This window comes from Podarcis liolepis, assembly GCF_965112155.1.
Source record: "Podarcis liolepis genome assembly, chromosome: 2".
NCBI classification, from domain to species: Eukaryota; Metazoa; Chordata; class Lepidosauria; order Squamata; family Lacertidae; genus Podarcis; species Podarcis liolepis.
The window spans coordinates 104,262,289-104,279,323 of NC_139555.1; the positions used below are offsets into that span (position 1 = coordinate 104,262,289).

Below are 17,035 nucleotides of genomic sequence, written 5' to 3' on the forward strand. Positions count from 1 at the left end.
TTCCTAGTCTCGGATCGTGTCAGTCCTTACTGTCCAATCCATCTAGTCCATCAACCTGGAAGCCTTATGTCCGAGGCCCTTAAGTCTCTTCCATGTCCCTTCTGCATTTCTTCTTGTTGTTGTTTATACTTGCCCTTTTCCTTGTCTTTTGTTGGTCTCTTTCTTAATTCCTTTCCTTTCTCATTGAGGAGTAGTTCTCTGGGGGGTTCCAACCCAGAATTGTCTCCATCTCCCTTCATCAAACCCACCCATTCCCCAAAGTCCCACTCCCCACAGTCCTCGATAAAATCCAAAAAATATTTAAAAACATATTTCAAGGTATCTCCAAAGTTAGGAACCTCCTCAACACCAGATTCCCCCTGGCCCATTCCAACTTCAATCTTCAATGACAGCGGCTTATGCTCCTGTAGGGCCTCGGGTCTCTCCATTTGTATTATTTGAGGTGCAACCACATCCTCCTCCATTATCTTCTGTTCTTGCCCAGTCAGTACTGATTCATGAGTTGGTCCCTGAATAATTTCTGTATCAATGTTCCCTGTTTGTCCACAGTTACTAGCCACAACAGTCAAATCCATTTTTTCATTAATCAAGTCCATCTTCTCATGCATCTGTTCCAACAGGGCACTTGTCTTGCATAAGGCAAGCACCCAATCTTCCTCCCAGCTCATCTTTAGGCAAGGTCAGAAAAGACTGTTCCCACGGTCTTAATCTCACAGCTGTTGAGTCCTCAAGTATACTGCTGCAACAATTTAACAAGCTCCCTCTAGAGGAGACAATTTCTATTTGTATCTCTTTTTTTTTTTTAAGGCAAGTCCAACAAAGGAAAATTACTTTCGTTTTTCAGATATTTTCCGGATATTTTGTTTCTTTAAGATGCAAAAGGCAACATTGGAATCAGCTTGTTTCTCTTCTTTAACTATCTGTCAAAATATTCCATTCACAGTCAATGAACCTACAATTTCTGTCTCTGACACCCCGTTCCCAGGTTAGAGACGGTGGAAACTCATTCCTTCTCGCTCCCTCTCCTGCAGGGGTTAAACAAAATCCCCCCCCCTTTTCTCCTGCTTCCAAGGGGGTTTCAGTAGTTCTGAATGAAGGAAATTTAGACTTTTTTGACAGCTTTCCAGGCTTTAGCTTACGAAGTTTTTGCTTTAGTCTATATACAAAAAGCGGAAGGCGGACTTCCTGTTTTGAGCCTTCCCGCTTCGATGCCAAATTAAGATATTTCTTGATCCAATTTTCCGTTTCTACTCACGGGTACTTGTTTTAAACTCAATTGTCCACAGGAAAGTCAGCGCTCTCCGGCAATGGCTGTGCAGCTTCACTCCGTGAAAGTAGCAATCAGTTCGCAGCACCGCGCCGCTCACCCCGCTTCAATCCGGCGCCCCAAAAAGGCGTTCCCAGTGAGTAGGGGGGGCTGCCGAACCCCACATTCCCAGGCTTCCTCCGCCTGGGATTTCTAGCGGGTCCCCGCCTTCGCCGCGGCAGGAAGACCCAGTTTTCACGGAGCTAGTTCCTCCGGTCGGAGGAACTCCGCCATTCACCGATGGCGCTGACCCGGAAGTCTCCCAGTTACGGCTTCATTCAAAGTATCATGGGAACTGTAGTTTGTTAAGGGTGCTGAGAGTTGTCAGGAGATGCTTCACAGAGCCACAATTCCTGGCACCCTTAGCATATTACAGTTCCCAGGATTCTTTAGGGGAAGCCATGACTGTTAAAATGGTATAAGTGTGCTTTAAATGTATGGCGTGGATGTGACCTCTTACTTTTAATCCAGTTTTGTTAAAAATGGTACAGTGGTACCTCAGGTTAAGTACTTAATTCGTTCCGGATGTCCGTACTTAACCTGAAACTGTTCTCAACCTGAAGCACCACTTTAGCTAATGGGGCCTCCTGGTGCTGCCGCACCGCCGGAGCACAATTTCTGTTCTCATCCTGAAGCAAAGTTCTTAACCCTAGGTAATATTTCTGGGTTAACGGAGTCTGTAACCTGAAGCGTATGTAACCTGAAGCATATGTAACCCGAGGTACCACTGTATACTCCTTGTACTACTCTTCCTTGCCTCTCTTTTGAAGAAACATCTAACAGCAGAAGACATTTAGGTGGCGAACCTTAATTTTAATACACTGCTCTCTTTCCCTCCCATAATAATTGACCATATTCACTTGAACTATTATCCAATTCTTTTATTTGTACAGGCAGAAAAGAAGAGCATTTGGCTACCCAGCATGGAGCTCTCTCTGGCCAATATATTCTTGAAGGTTGTGAGCATCGTTGGATTAATCTCTACACTGACCCTTGTCACAGTGTACCACCTGCTGCCTAGGGCAAAAATATCCAGGATCATGATATGGTGAGTATATCTCTAGGAAGGTACAGTGGTGCCTCGCAAGATGAAATTAATCCGTTCCGCGAGTCTCTTCGTCTTGCGGTTTTTTCGTCTTGCGAAGCATGGCTATTAGCGGCTTAGCAGGTATTAGCGGCTTAGCGGCTATTAACGGCTTAGCGGCTTGGCGGCTATTAACGGCTTAGCGGCTTTAAGAAAAAGGAAACAAACTCGCAAGACGTTTCGTCTTGCGAAGCAAGCCCATAGGGAAATTCGTCTTGCGGAACGACTCAAAAAACAGAAAACTCTTTCTTCTTGCGCGTTTTTTGTCTTGCGAGGCATTCGTCTTGCGAGGTACCACTGTATATGGAATGATTTCCATGTCTTAGGTTTAGGTTAGGTTTATGACATTTGCACCTTCTCAGCTAGCAGAAGCTCTGTAATTAACCCCCCATATGGGGTGGATCCACAAGTACATATCTGTAACTAAGTCTGCCTTCAGGGATCCAACTGTGAACTGATGTGAGTAAACTTTTATTGACTTTAAATAAGATGGTCGTGTCTTTATTCTTTTAAGAGGGATAAAAGGGAACTTACCAGGAACATACAATCCAATACTGAATTGTATGCTAGTGAGAGGTTTACACAAGCCTGCAAGCAGCTATCTGCTGTGCATGTAAAAGGGGAATGTAAATTCTGCTAAGTGAAGGAACTTGCTAACGAAAGTTAGGAAGGATATTAATAAACAATATATCTTCTCCTGCCTCCCTGAACATTCCCACAAAAAAGGTCCCAAATGGATTTACAATGAGGATAAAAGACAAAAATAAAAAATACATCAACATAGAATAGAAACAGCCAATCACTGCCCAAATGCCCAGGAAAACAATTGGTTTGACGGCTGGGCTGAATTATACCCATTTCGCAGATGAGCAATCAGATGCAAGCAGTAGAGCTGCAGAAATCCTAAAGCTCCTACTTTAATTGGAAGCCACTGCAAAAACATCCCTCCAGATGAAAATACTTTGTCCGTTCATTTTGCTTCTCTTTCTGCTTTTAGGTACAAACGTCAGAAAAGGGGTGTGGCAGTGAATTATGTTGAGCACGAGGGCTACAGGTTCTGCTACTTCTGCCGAGGGGAACCCGGACTCCAGCCATCTGTGTTGATTCTTCATGGATTGGCTTTCAACAAGGACATATGGTTAAATACAATCAAAGTATGTTTCTGCCCTTCTATTCAGGCAACCATGGTTGCCAAATCAAGGCTAGTGCAAGACATATTGTGCTGGGGGGCAGGGGAGTCCTGTACTTTTCCACAATTGTGATTTGTTTAAGTTGGGCTAGTGTGGGAGATCATTCCACCCAGTGCATTGTGCTAGAGGACAGGGCTAAATTAACCCTACGGCTTAATAAGAGCTGTCCACTCTCCTATTTTGCCACTATTTAATGGCCTCCCGCTCAGGACTCTGTGCAACATTTATACACTTATACTGGAGAAACATCAGGGTGTTCTTTGACAACAAAGAACATCAGCTATTATTGCTTTGATTCCTTGGCGTCATCGCTGATTTGACATCCTTTCCCAGTTCCTTCCGAAGGACCTCCACCTGGTCTGCCTTGACATGCCTGGTCACGGTGAAACCACATGTCTGCTGAGAGACAGTTACGCAGCAGTTGATCAAGCTAAAAAGATACACCAGGTACGGTCCAGCTGTCCTCAGGTGTGCCTTGAAACCTGGGAAGTGAGAGGTTGTGAGAAGATGGCCTCTTTTGGTGTGGTGTGGTGTGGTGTTGGTGGTGAGGGAGAGATGTTCCCTGACCAAAAATGATATATTGCAGTTGACTGTGGTTGCTGAAAGGTAAAGGTAAAGGGACCCCTGACCATTAGGTCCAGTCGCGGACAACTCTGGGGTTGCGGCGCTCATCTCGCTTTATTGGCCGAGGGAGCCGGCGTACAGCTTCCGGGTCATGTGGCCAGCATGACTAAGCCACTTCTGGCGAACCAGAGCAGCACAGGGAAACGCCGTTTACCTTCCCGCCAGAGTGGTACCTATTTATCTACTTGCACTTTGACGTGCTTTCGAACTGCTAGGTGGGCAGGAGCAGGGACCGAGCAACGGGAGCTCACCCCGTCGCAGGGATTCGAACCGCCGACCTTCCGATCGGCAAGCCCTAGGCTCTGTGTTTAGACCACAGCGCCACCCGCATCCCTAGGGTAAAAACCAGGTCTGTTGAGCAGCATTGGCTGGCAGGGCAGTGGGGTGGGACTGCGTTGATGACCTGGGGTCCTAACCCCCACCCAACTATCAGTGGCACTTGCCAAGGATGGGAGTGGTGAGTTTGGCCACTGTGAGAACAAGATACTGGGCTAGATGGGTCATTTGCCTGATTGCTCTTCTTATGGTCTTCTCCAGAAGTTCTTACAGAGACCTGGGACTTTCTTGGAAAATGTCCCAAAACCAGAACCTCTCAGCAATACAACCTCTCTTCATTCACGTTTCAGTTTGTTGAGTGCATTGGCCTGAACCAAAAGCCTTTCCACCTGGTTGGCACGTCCATGGGCGGAATGATTGCTGGCGTTTACGCAGCTCAGTATCCATCTGAGGTATCCGGCTTGTCTCTCCTTTGCCCACTTGGTGAGTATTTAGATTTTCAAGGAAGATCTGAAGCCGATTAACTCTGAATAAAGAAGACATGATAACATGTCTGAGAATAACAAGGGAGAAGGGGGTTGTTACTATGGGTTGTAGCCAATACTCGTCCTTCTCAAAGCAGATTGATTGAAATAAACGAACTCAGGACTCCCAAATTCAGTGGGTCTGCTCTGAGTAGGATCTAACCTCCCTAGTGCTAAGCTACCATTCCGTAGCATGTTCCAGAACGTGAATGAACAGGGACGATCACAGATCCATGATTATAAACACCTTGGACAGGCCACCTTTCTGTCCTCAAATACCCTCACTTAGTCCCAGCATGTGCATAACCTCATAGAATCATAGAGTTGGAAGAGACCACAAGGGCCATCGAGTCCAACCCCCTGCCAAGCAGGAAACACCATCAGAGCACTCCTGACATATGGTTGTCAAGCCTCTGCTTAAAGACCTCCAAAGTAGGAGACTCCACCACACTCCTTGGCAGCAAATTCCACTGTCAAACAGCTCTTACTGTCAGGAAGTTCTTCCTAATGTTTAGGTGGAATCTTCTTTCTTGTAGTTTGGATCCATTGCTCCGTGTCCGCTTCTCTGGAGCAGCAGAAAACAACCTTTCTCCCTCCTCTATGTGACATCCTTTTATATATTTGAACATGGCTATCATAATCACCCCTTAACCTCCTCTTCTCCAGGCTAAACATGCCCAGCTCCCTTAGCTGTTCCTCATAAGGCATCGTTTCCAGGCCTTTGTCATTTTGGTTGCCCTCCTCTGGACACGTTCCAGTTTGTCAGTGTCCTTCTTGAACTGTGGTGCCCAGAACTGGAGACAGTACTCCAGGTGAGGTCTGACCAGAGCAGAATACAGTGGCACTATTACTTCCCTTGATCTAGATGCTATACTCCTATTGATGCAGCCCAGAATTGCATTGGCTTTTTTAGCTGCCGCGTCACACCGTTGGCTCATGTCAAGTTTGTGGTCAACCAAGACTCCTAGATCCTTTTCACATGTACTGCTCTCAAGCCAGGTGTCACCCATCTTGTATTTTGTATTGACAACCTCCTCAGTTGTCAATCATGCCAACACAACCCTGACAAGCAGCAGGTCGGAATCCCATATTTTGGAATTGGTTTGCCGCTATATTCCTTCTCTCAGCTGTGCACTCTCTGCCAACTCTTAGGGCTGCGATATCCGGACGATAATAACAACGCCTTCAAGCGCCTGAGGGAGCAATCGATTAAGTCGCATGATGTCTTCAAACTTGGCTTATATCATCCCAGCACAAAAAACATGCAGGTGAAGAAGGCAGCTCTCCAAAGATGGTAGTGCTCTGGGCCCAGGGATGTTGCTTAAAAGAATTCAGCTAACTTTGACTCATGGTAGACCAGATGTGGTGAACATTTGGCCTTCCAGATGTTGCTGAACTACAGCTGCCCTCATTCCTGTTCATTCACCATGCTTCTTGAAGCTGATGGGAGCTGTAGTTCGACAACACCTGGAGGGCCAAAGGTTCATTATGTCTGTCCTTGACCCACTAAAGTTAATGGCCACGACTAACTTAGGTCCATTAATTTCAGTGGGTCTCCTCTGAATAAAACTTAGTTGAGTACAACCCCAAATGCTTACATTTGCTATATGCTCTTGAAATATGGAAATAATGCAGCCCATCCCTTCAGGGCTTGCGATCTGAAGAAACAGAGGGCACATGAGGGAAACACTGCCACTGAGGCCCTGGCTGAAGAGGATGGGAATGGCTTAGAGGCTCAGGGGAAAGAGAGTGGGGTAGGGAGCTGGTGTACACCAGCCCCAAGCATCTGCGCCTGAAGGAACTACTTTATATGAACCAAAACAATGCTGAGTATCACCCCTCCCTTTGCCTACATCATGAGTAGGCAAACTAAGGCCCGGGGGGGGGGGCAGATCCGGCCCAATCGCCTTCTAAATCTGGCCCACGGTCTGGGAATCAGCATGTTTTTACATGAGTAGAATGTGCCCTTTTATTTAAAACGCATCTCTGGGTTATTTGTGGGGCATAGGCATTCGTTCATTTTTTTTCCTTTCCAAAATATAGTCCGGCTCCCCACCAGGTCTGAGGGACAGTGGACCAGCGTCCTGCTGAAAAAGCTTGCTGACCCCTGGCCATCCTGTTGCATGATGGGGTCCTAACTGCCTTGCACCTCCTGTGAATGACTCACCTCTTTTTCCCCTCTCCTTAGCTGCTAAAGGGATATGTTGCCGACTGGAGACAACAGAATGCTTTTTTGGTAAAATGTAAGCACGATAGCAATAATATTACTGTTGTTGTTGTTGTTTATTACCTGCCCTTCACGTTCTGAGGCTCCAGGGCGGGGTAGAGCATGAGACTCTTAAATCTGAGAGTCGTGGGTTCAAGTCTCACATTGGGCAAAATATACCTGCATTGCAGGGGGTTGGACTAGATCAGGGGTCTGCAACCTTTAAGACAAAAAGAGCCACTTGGACCTGTTTCCGAAGGAAAAAAAACCTGGGAGCCGCAAACCATTGCGACATTTAAAACAAATATATCTCCGGAGCCGCGATCTGACAGCGGGTGGGAAGGTGATGTCGGGACGGTGCGTGACTAACGCACGCACCGCCCCCATGCGACGTCACAGCCAGTACAGCGCCTGCCACAGTGGGGAGTGTCAGGGCGCACAATGCGCCTCCTCCCCTCGCTAGTATCCGCCCCGGAGCTGCGGCAAAGGTGTAAAAGAGCCACATGCGGCTCCGGAGCCGCGGGTTGCAGACCCCTGGACTAGATGATCCTCGTGATCCCTTCCAACTCTATGCTTCTAATTCAAAACACAACAGTAAAAACAGTTTAGGGACTACTTAAATTCACAAGCAGGGTGGGCCCTAAAAATATACATTTCAAGTTTCAAAGGCTATGGTAAAAGCATGTGTCTTCAGCAACTACCAAAATCTGTCTAGTGAACCCATTTGAAGTACAACAGTAGGAATGATGCCTTCCTGAAAAATCTTCACTCTACCTTTTTGGTTTTTGTTCCAAAGGTTTTTTAGATCTTTCCAACCCAAAGTCCGAGTACAGCCTTCATGACAATATGAGCAATATTAGCGCTCCCACACAGGTCCTTTGGGGAAAGGATGACCAGGTAAATGCTTTATATTCATGTGGCTTCTATAGCTATAATTGTAACAAAACAAAAAATCCATTGTTTGGATTCCATAGTAGGGCTTGCCTACCTATGAGGCAAGGTGAGGCAACTGCCTCAGGCGGCAGGATCCACAGGGGCAGCAGATTGGAGGCATTGCTGGTCTCCTCCCATCCCTAGGGAGAAAATGGTGTGGGCTGCCCTCTGTGGTCTCCTGGGCTCTGCACCCATTACTTAAACCGTCACATGCTGTTGTCTGTGCACGTGCAAGTGATGTCCAAAATGTACACACTAAATTGCAGCTAGGAAGCCAACAATACTGACTCTTTTCTTGAAATTAAAACAGTGTCCAAAATATTCAAAAAAAGTTTACTTGCAGCACATATGGCTAAAGAGGAATATATGCAAAGTATTTACATTCAGCTGCTTATTCAAGCATGGGCTTAGTTCTTCTTAGCTGAAGATTGCAGCTTCTTCCTTAAAAATTCAAACAAGCTGTGTCTTCCTCTCTTTCCAGCGCTTGCACTCAGCCTTCTGCACATTGCCCAACTAAGCCATGCAGTTCCTCCTGAGAGGTTTCCGCTTTCCCCTCCCAGCAAACTTCTCTCTACTGCTTCTTTGGGAGAACATCAACTTCTCTGTCACATGCATTCACACAGAAGCATTGGCACCGCTCTCCTCTATTGCATTTGGAGAGAGAGTTATCTAAGGCTGTCTCTTCTTCGGTGCTCATGGAGATGCAGCCATTACACTCAAGTCCCCCCCCCCCAAAAAAACAAAATGGAGAATGTAATAAGATACCTCCCGTGTGACCAGAGTTAACCAATCACACGAGAGTTACTGGGGAACATTCCAGAATTAAGCACACAGCAAAACACACATTTAAGCATCCCCAATTAAATCACTATGCTTAACAAGCTTAACTCTTTCTTACATTTTCAAATTGGATGGAAGCTGGTTTGAGGGGAAACAGCAGTGTATCCCAAGAAACTGAAGGGCACAGATAGATTGTGCTGAGCGCTACATGTACGGTAGTTTTTTGTTGTTTCGAAAAAGAAAGCGGCTTACAGCAATAAAATATGCAGACAACAAAACTGAATCCACAAAATGCATTAAGCAACTGTAGCCTTATGAGGCTTTGCCCTCGGGTGGGAAAAAATATTGCACCTGGGAAAGGGAGTGGGAGTCAAACAGACAATCAAGGAATAGTTTCGGAGAAAAAGCTTTATTTCTACCATCCATGAACTGGTAGAAGGAGCAAGTGTGATAGATTCACAAACAAGCACAGGTTCACAGAGCATATATTCCCCTTCCAGTTCCCTCCCCTTTCTCCTCCTCCTCCGGAGTCCTGCCCCATGATGTGTTTCCTGAGCATGAGCAGAAAGCTCCTGTCTTGGGACTATTGGGACTCTTGCCAGGAAAAGGGGATGAGCGAGGAGCCTTGGGTCCAAGGTGTTGCAACTGAATGAGATAAAAGTCAGTTCTCAGGCTTGCTTTGAACAGCGCCTATTCATGAGCTTTTTGAAGCCTTCTCATACTGATAAAAGAATAACATTTTGCCTTTGCAACAGCATCTTGTGAGAATCCACAGAAAAGCTGTAGCTGTGGATTTTTAGGAGAGAAAAAGGGAATTTTGGACAGTTTTGAGGCCTGGGGTGATTATTGGGGGGGGTGACTTCGGGCCTAGGTGGGGTCACCTGTCCTCCAACCAGTTTTAAAATTTAACAACAGGAGGAATTCCATGTTGCATTAGGGCAATTGTGATGTCAGTGCAAGCATTTTAGCTTGTCAGACTGAACGATTCCCACTCTCCTCCTCCTTCATGCTGCTATGGGGGTTCTCCTGGGGGGGGGCACAAGGGGAGGAGGGCAGAAGCCCTGTTGTTCTAACAGAAGTACTTGCAGGGGCTTCCACTAGTTAGTAGGACTCATTGATTGACTCCTGCCCCAAACAGCAGCTCATAACCTGACTCTTGTAAAAAGAAAGAAAGAAGTAAAAGCACTTTGCAAGATGTGAATAGCAATGGGAGGAAAAACACCGATTTTTTGTTGTTCAGGTGGCTGACTCGTCTGGCGCAGAAATTTTAGCCCACGCCATTCCCAACTCCCAGGTGCATATGCTGGAGAGATGTGGACACATCATAGCATTTGAGAGGCCCAGGAAATCTGCAAAGCTCCTCTTGGAATTCTACAATTCAGTTTGCGACAAAGCGGAGAATAAGAAGTTGGCATAAACCTCACTCAGGAGTTAAGACGCTGATGCGTTCCAAGCGACTTTCTACTCTGGAAAGGAAAATATGGATCTGATATCCAGGATGTCTGTGATGGCTTCCTTCACTGGTCATTAAAAAAGAGGTACCTCGGGTTAAGAACTTAATTCGTTCCAGAGGTCTGTTCTTAACCTGAAACTGTTCTTAACATGAAGCACTACTTTAGATAATGGGGCCTCCCGCTGCCGCCGCGCCACCGGAGCACAATTTCTGTTCTCATCCTGAAGCAAAGTTCTTAACCCAAGGTACTATTTCTGGGTTAGCGGAGTCTGTAACCTGAAGCGTATGTAACCTGAAGCATATGTAACCCGAGGTACCACTGTAATTTGTTTATTTACTTACCTTACTGTCAAGCTGTCTCCTTTACTTCTACAAATTTTCATACTGGTGAAATGACCTATGGGCACAGAATGCAAAAAATATTAAAATTGTGGCATTTTTTGTAGTAGATGACTACTTTAATCATTGGAACAGAAGTGGGGAACCTGAAGACCAGGACGCCCTATCTGGCGCAGCCCCAGACCAGAGCCCTCTCTCGTCCTCCCTCCATCATGCCTTCTGTAGTGGTCAGGTGGAATTACTATGAGGAATTATGAAATATGGAGCAAGCCATTGTGTCAGCAATGAAAGCATTGCGTTGACTGGGTTTGGTTCATTGACAATAATTTCTGATCAAATCCCACAAGCCTCTGCATCTCTGCCATTTGCTTTCTCTACACCTGACAGGCACGTATAAGCATTCTAAAACACAGGCCAGTTGCTTCATCAGGCATCCTCAGTACACAAAGAAAGTAGGCTACTTTGATGTAGTTTAGATAGATAGATCTTAAGGGCCAGGAAGAGAGTTCACAAGGAGATGGGGAATACTGCCATCCTGCCTCTCCTGTTTATGACCTCTGGGGTTTTGCTGAATGCATTCCTCCTTTTTAGTCCTGTTTTATTTACCCCAGAACATATGCATGCTCAAGTAGGAAATAGTTTCTTTGTAGTTAAAAGTATTTCTTCTGATCTGACTTTGTCCCACATGGCGGTTTTGAAATGCTCAGAGGAAATCTGATTGGTTCTTACGAACACTATGTAAAAAGTTCTTTTGTGAATAAAACGACCTGGGCCAAGGAGTGGACAGAATTATTATTATTATTATTGGCACCTCCTCCCAGAGTCTTGCTGGTCAAGCCTTGTGTGTATTTTATTAATCAGAGTCCAATCCTTCCTTGCTTTGGGAACACTACACCTTCCGCCGTTCTTGTTATGCTACTTTCTTTTTCCAACTAGCTTAAACACATTTCATTATTTCTTTAATCTCTTCTTCCGTCTTGACTTTACTCTCCTTTCACTCTAATCATTTTCTGGATTCACTCAATATCTGTCAGATATTCTACTTTTTCCACATAAATTTTGATGTATTCCTTAAAGATAGCCCACTCCTTATTCGCTTTTTGTACCATTTATCCTCTTATCCTCCCTGTTAGTTCAGCAATATGGAAGTATTCCATCATTTTAGATAGCCAGTCTGTTTTAGTTGGGACGTTGCTTCTTTTCCAATTTTTGGCAATCAATAACCTTGCCGTCATAAACGCATACATAAATTTTGGTCTGACTGTTCTTTTTATTTCCTCTGACATGATACCTAGGAGAAAGGATTCCAGAGTTTTTTCAAACGAAAATCTAAACATCTTTTTCAATTCGTTATAGATATTTTCCCAGAATTCCACTATCTCTTTGTACTCCCACCACATGTGTAGAAAGGTTCCTGTCCCGTTGTTGCATCTCCAGCAGACATCACTACAGTTTTTATACATTTTTGCCGGTCTGACCAGGATCAGGTACCATCTGTATTGCATTTTCATTACATTCTCTCTTAAATGATAGCATGCCGTAAATTTTATATCTCTTTTCCACAGCCGTTCCCATTGAATCATAGAATCATAGAGTTGGAAGAGACCACAAGGGCCATCGAGTCCAACCCCCTGCCAAGCAGGAAACACCACCAGAGCACTCCTGACATATGGTTGTCAAGCCTCTGCTTAAAGACCTCCAAAGTAGGAGACTCCACCACACTCCTTGGCAGCAAATAGCACTGTCGAACAGCTCTTACTGTCAGGAAGTTCTTCCTAATGTTTAGGTGGAATCTTCTTTCTTATAGTTTGGATCCATTGCTCCGTGTCCGCTTCTCTGGAGCAGCAGAAATCAACCTTTCTCCCGCCTCTATGTGACATCCTTTTATATATTTGAACATGGCTATCATATCACCCCTTAACCTCCTCTTCTCCAGGCTAAACATGCCCAGCTCCCTTAGCCGTTCCTCATAAGGCGTCGTTTCCAGGCCTTTGACCATTTTGGTTGCCCTCCTCTGGACACGTTCCAGTTTGTCAGTGTCCTTCTTGAACTGTGGTGCCCAGAACTGGACACAGTACTCCAGGTGAGGTCTGACCAGAGCAGAATACAGTGGCACTATTACTTCCCTTGATCTAGATGCTATACTCCTATTGATGCAGCCCAGAATTGCATTGGCTTTTTTAGCTGCCGCGTCACACTGTTGGCTCATGTCAAGTTTGTGGTCAACCAAGACTCCTAGATCCTTTTCACATGTACTGCTCTCAAGCCAGGTGTCACCCATCTTGTATTTGCACCTCTCATTTTTTTTGCCCAAGTGCAATACTTTACATTTCTCCCTGTTAAAATTCATCTTGTTTGTTTTTGCCCAGTTCTCTAATCTGTCAAGGTCGTTTTGAAGTGTGATCCTGTCCTCTGGGGTGTTAGCCACCCCTCCCAGTTTGGTGTCATCTGCAAATTTGATCAGGATGCCCTTGAGTCCATCATCCAAGTCGTTGATAAAGATGTTGAATGAGACTGGGCCCAAGACAGAACCCTGTGGCATTTCGCTGTGCATTATCTGCTGATAGAGCGTGCATCGGCTCTGAAATGTGGCAGGTTATTTCTGGAGCTCGTGTCGCTAATGGCTGATACTGTGTGTCTACAGGAGATCGATGGACGTCCGGAGGCGGCTTGGGGGCCATGGTGGACTTTGTCTCCTCGGCAGTATCCCAACAGTTTTGAGACTACAATTCCCATCATCCCTGACCACTGGTCCTGCTAGCTAGGGATCATGGGAGTTGTAGGCCAAAAACATCAGGAGGGCTGAGGTTGAGGAAGCCTGGAATAGGGGGTCTCCTAACAACTCACAGCACCTTTAACAAACCACAGTTCCCAGGATTCTTTGAGGAGAAGCCATGATGGCTTGTTGTATCCTAGTGCTTTAAATGTCTACAACAGCTGAGGCCTTCCCTGGATAAGCAATTGTGTCCTTCCCTTCACAATACCCAGCGACCATTCACACTCCTGATCATCTCAAATCCATTCACAGGCTTATGTCAAAGCTTGTTGGCATAGCTGCCTAGGCCCTATCTGTGACGTCTCCACCAATATTGTTCTTGTTGGATGTGCATCTGCAAATTTAGCCTTTTGAGACCTGGATTATTTAGGATTTAAGGATTATTAGAAGAAAGAAGACGACTGCCGAACAATAAAAGGGGTGGTGGAGGAAATACTGCTGCAAATTGATTACTGCTACCACTGACACAATGGTCCTTAGAGTTCTCATTACATTAATGTGATTCTTATCTCGATTTGCTGGACCTTCTGTTTGGCATTTGGGTTACAGTCATTAGTTTCTTTCACACCATATTTTTGTGCCTATAAAACTTAAGACAAGCAAAACATGATCGTCCACAAAATAGGTTAGGTCACACCTCGAGGGCAGAAGGTTGGTGGTGAAGTCTGGGTTGGGAACTCGTTGTTTATAGAGATGTGGTGGCAGACAAATATGTTTTTGTGTTTAGCAATATCATCAGAGCATGAGAAAGAATCATAGAATCGGAAGGGGCCGTGAAGGTCATTTTGTCCAACCCCCTGCAATGCAGGAATCTTCCACCCAACGTAGCTTGAACCCATAGCTCTGAGATTAAGAATCTCGTGCCGTACCAACTGATCTACCCCTCAGGGCTAAGAAAGCAACGGTGCAATATAATTAGAAACTCTTATATCAGAGGTTTGCAAGGGCTGGGAAGGTTGGGTTTGGCTTGAACTCCACAGTTCGCACATTCAGGGTGTTGTAAACAAGATCTGCCCTTTTCCCCTTATGGGGTATCCAAGAGCCCATATAGAGTCCTTACATAGGTTCCCTGTTGGTAGGAGAAAATAACAGAGGCCAACCAGAGAAGCAAAGCAGCTAGTAAGCCTGATCTTTATCGATCTGTTCCAACAGGGTGCTCCCCTCACATGCAGGCAAGGAGGAGGAACCCAGAACAATGGCGCGCACGGCCTTATAAAGACTTTTGAAATTGCCGCCCTGTAAATCAAGACCACCCCCAGAAACATCATACATACATCACAGAAGGGGTGTAACCTAAGACCACCCCCCAGATACATCATACCTACATCACAGAAAAGGCGGTCTAAAACAGAAATTTGAATGTTGTTTTTCCTATTTGCCAGGTTTCCTGATAGTCTGTCACCCATTAAAATGCTGATTACTCAGTTCCTGAGACAATGGGAAGGCTCCCTGACCCCACCCCCCTCCTTGCAGGGAAAACATTTGGTCAGTTTGGAAATCAAAATGGTTTCAGGTCGGCCTTCCTGTGCTGATCTAGGCACGTGCTTGGTGTTCACTTATGAACATTACCATATATCTAAGACCTCAAAATTCCTATCACAAGGGTCATGGAGTCTGTTGGTGTCTAGGTGCAGACAAAAAAATCAAGATGTCTCAAGGCTGCAGAACGCCATATGTAGAACTTGCCAGCATCTCAAATGTGGAGCTCTCTTATGCAGTGAAGCACTGGACTGCAGGCTAATGAAAAACCTTCTGTTCCTAGAACTGAGGTCACATCCACACCACAGAAGTGGTTTCAGGGTAGCGCAACGGGTTCGGCCGCACTGCATGCTGCGCTGCAGGGGGCACCACAACAATTTGGAGCACAAGAGATGGGGGGAGCTGAATTTTACAATCACACTGGGAGCCGCTGAAATTTGAGAGCCCGAAGTCCATCGCTGTGCACCACACATCAAAATCAAAGAATCCTGGGACCTCAGTTGTTCTGCAAACCACCACCACCACCCTGACAAAGCTGCAAAAATCCTGGAATAATTGTTCTGGTCACCTCACCTCAAAAAGGAGTTGCAAAAAAGGGTTCAGAAAAGGGCAACCAAAATGTTCAAGGGGCTGGAGCAACTCCCCTGTGAGGAAAAGTTGCAGCCCTTGGGGTTTTTTATTTTTAGAGAAAAGGCAAGTAAGAGGAGATGTGATAAAAGTTATGGAAAAAAGCAGATAGGTAAAGCTAGAACTCATGGACTTACAACAACAACAACAACAATTATTTATTATTTATACCCCACCCATCTGACTGGGTTTTCCCAGCCACTCTTGGCGGCTTCCAACAAAATATTAATGATAATAATAATAAAGCGATAAAACATAAAACATTAAAAACTTTGCTTGTAGATAGTAATCTGGCATGGGGTGAAGTTTTCCCTTCACAGACATCCCCCTTCATAGATGGCCGTTCAGTTGTTCCATACCCTTGCCGCTTTGGAAACAGCCTTGTTACTGGAAACAGCCACAGCTCAGTGTGAGAGCCAGTGGCGTAGCGTGGGGGGTGCAGGGGGGGCCGGCCGCACCGGGCGCAACATATGGGGGTTAGGGTTAGGGGGCGCAAATCCACGGGTTAGGGGGCGCAAATCCACGGGTTAGGGGGTGCAAATTACTTGCCCCAGGTGCTGACAACCCACGCTATGCCACTGGTGAGAGCAAAATCCCTGGCTGGGAATGTCTCCTGTCTGAGTCTCTGGAGAGCTGCTACAAGTCAGTGCAGACATTAATGAGCTCAACTAAACAATGTTTTGTTTTTTAAAAAAAAAATTGGCATAAGACCGCTTCGTATACTCCTTTATACTGTATTGATTTGCTTTTGTTGTCTTCTGTGTTCATAATTGGTTTGTGTGCCCCCCCCCCATTGTTGGAAACCACATTGAGATCTTTGGGCAAAAGAAGTGACTTGTCAATGTTATAAATAGATAAGTGCACATTAACCCAGAGGCATCAGGATGCTGACATCAGAAGTCTGTGATGAATATTGGGCAATTACAGATTGATGCCAAAAGGATGGATAATACAGTGGTACCTCGGGGTCCGTTCTTAACCTGAAACTGTTCTTAACCTGAAGCACCAGGCTAATGGGGCCTGCTGCTGCTGCTGTGCCGCCGGAGCACAATTTCTGTTCTCATCCTGAAGCAAAGTTCTTAACCCAAGGTACTATTTCTGGGTTAGCAGGGTCTGTAACCTGAAGCGTATGTAACACGAGGTACCACTGTATTAGAGAGAATTTATTTTTTTTAAAGCAGAGGTTGAGGAATGGTAAAGGAAACACCAGGAGGGGGCGCCAATGGACAGCAGAAAGAACAGAATGAGGAAAACAAATTACAGTGATACCTTGGATCCCGAACGCCTTATGAGTCGAATGTTTTGGCTCCTGAACGTGGCAAACCTGGAAGTGAGTGTTTACAAACGTTCTTTGGAACCCGAACGTCCAACGCAACTTCCGTGGCTTCTGATTGGCTGAGGAACTTCCTGCAGCCAATCAGAAGCTGCACCTTGGTTT

At 45.6% G+C, this 17,035-nt stretch overlaps 1 protein-coding gene across 1 annotated transcript in view; it reads left to right on the forward strand.

Annotated features, from left to right (window-relative positions):
* Positions 1-10,821, forward strand: part of LOC310699246 (uncharacterized protein) — a 34,253-nt gene extending 23,432 nt beyond the window's left edge. The window contains exons 13-20 of the mRNA XM_083486871.1: positions 2,200-2,354; positions 3,388-3,544; positions 3,914-4,027; positions 4,831-4,963; positions 6,157-6,272; positions 7,193-7,247; positions 8,007-8,107; positions 10,164-10,821. Of these exons, the coding sequence (XP_083342997.1) occupies positions 2,200-2,354; positions 3,388-3,544; positions 3,914-4,027; positions 4,831-4,963; positions 6,157-6,272; positions 7,193-7,247; positions 8,007-8,107; positions 10,164-10,340 (1,008 nt within the window). The 3' untranslated portion in view covers positions 10,341-10,821. The remainder of the gene's footprint in view (positions 1-2,199; positions 2,355-3,387; positions 3,545-3,913; positions 4,028-4,830; positions 4,964-6,156; positions 6,273-7,192; positions 7,248-8,006; positions 8,108-10,163) is intronic.
* The last annotated feature ends 6,214 nt before the right edge of the window (positions 10,822-17,035 follow it).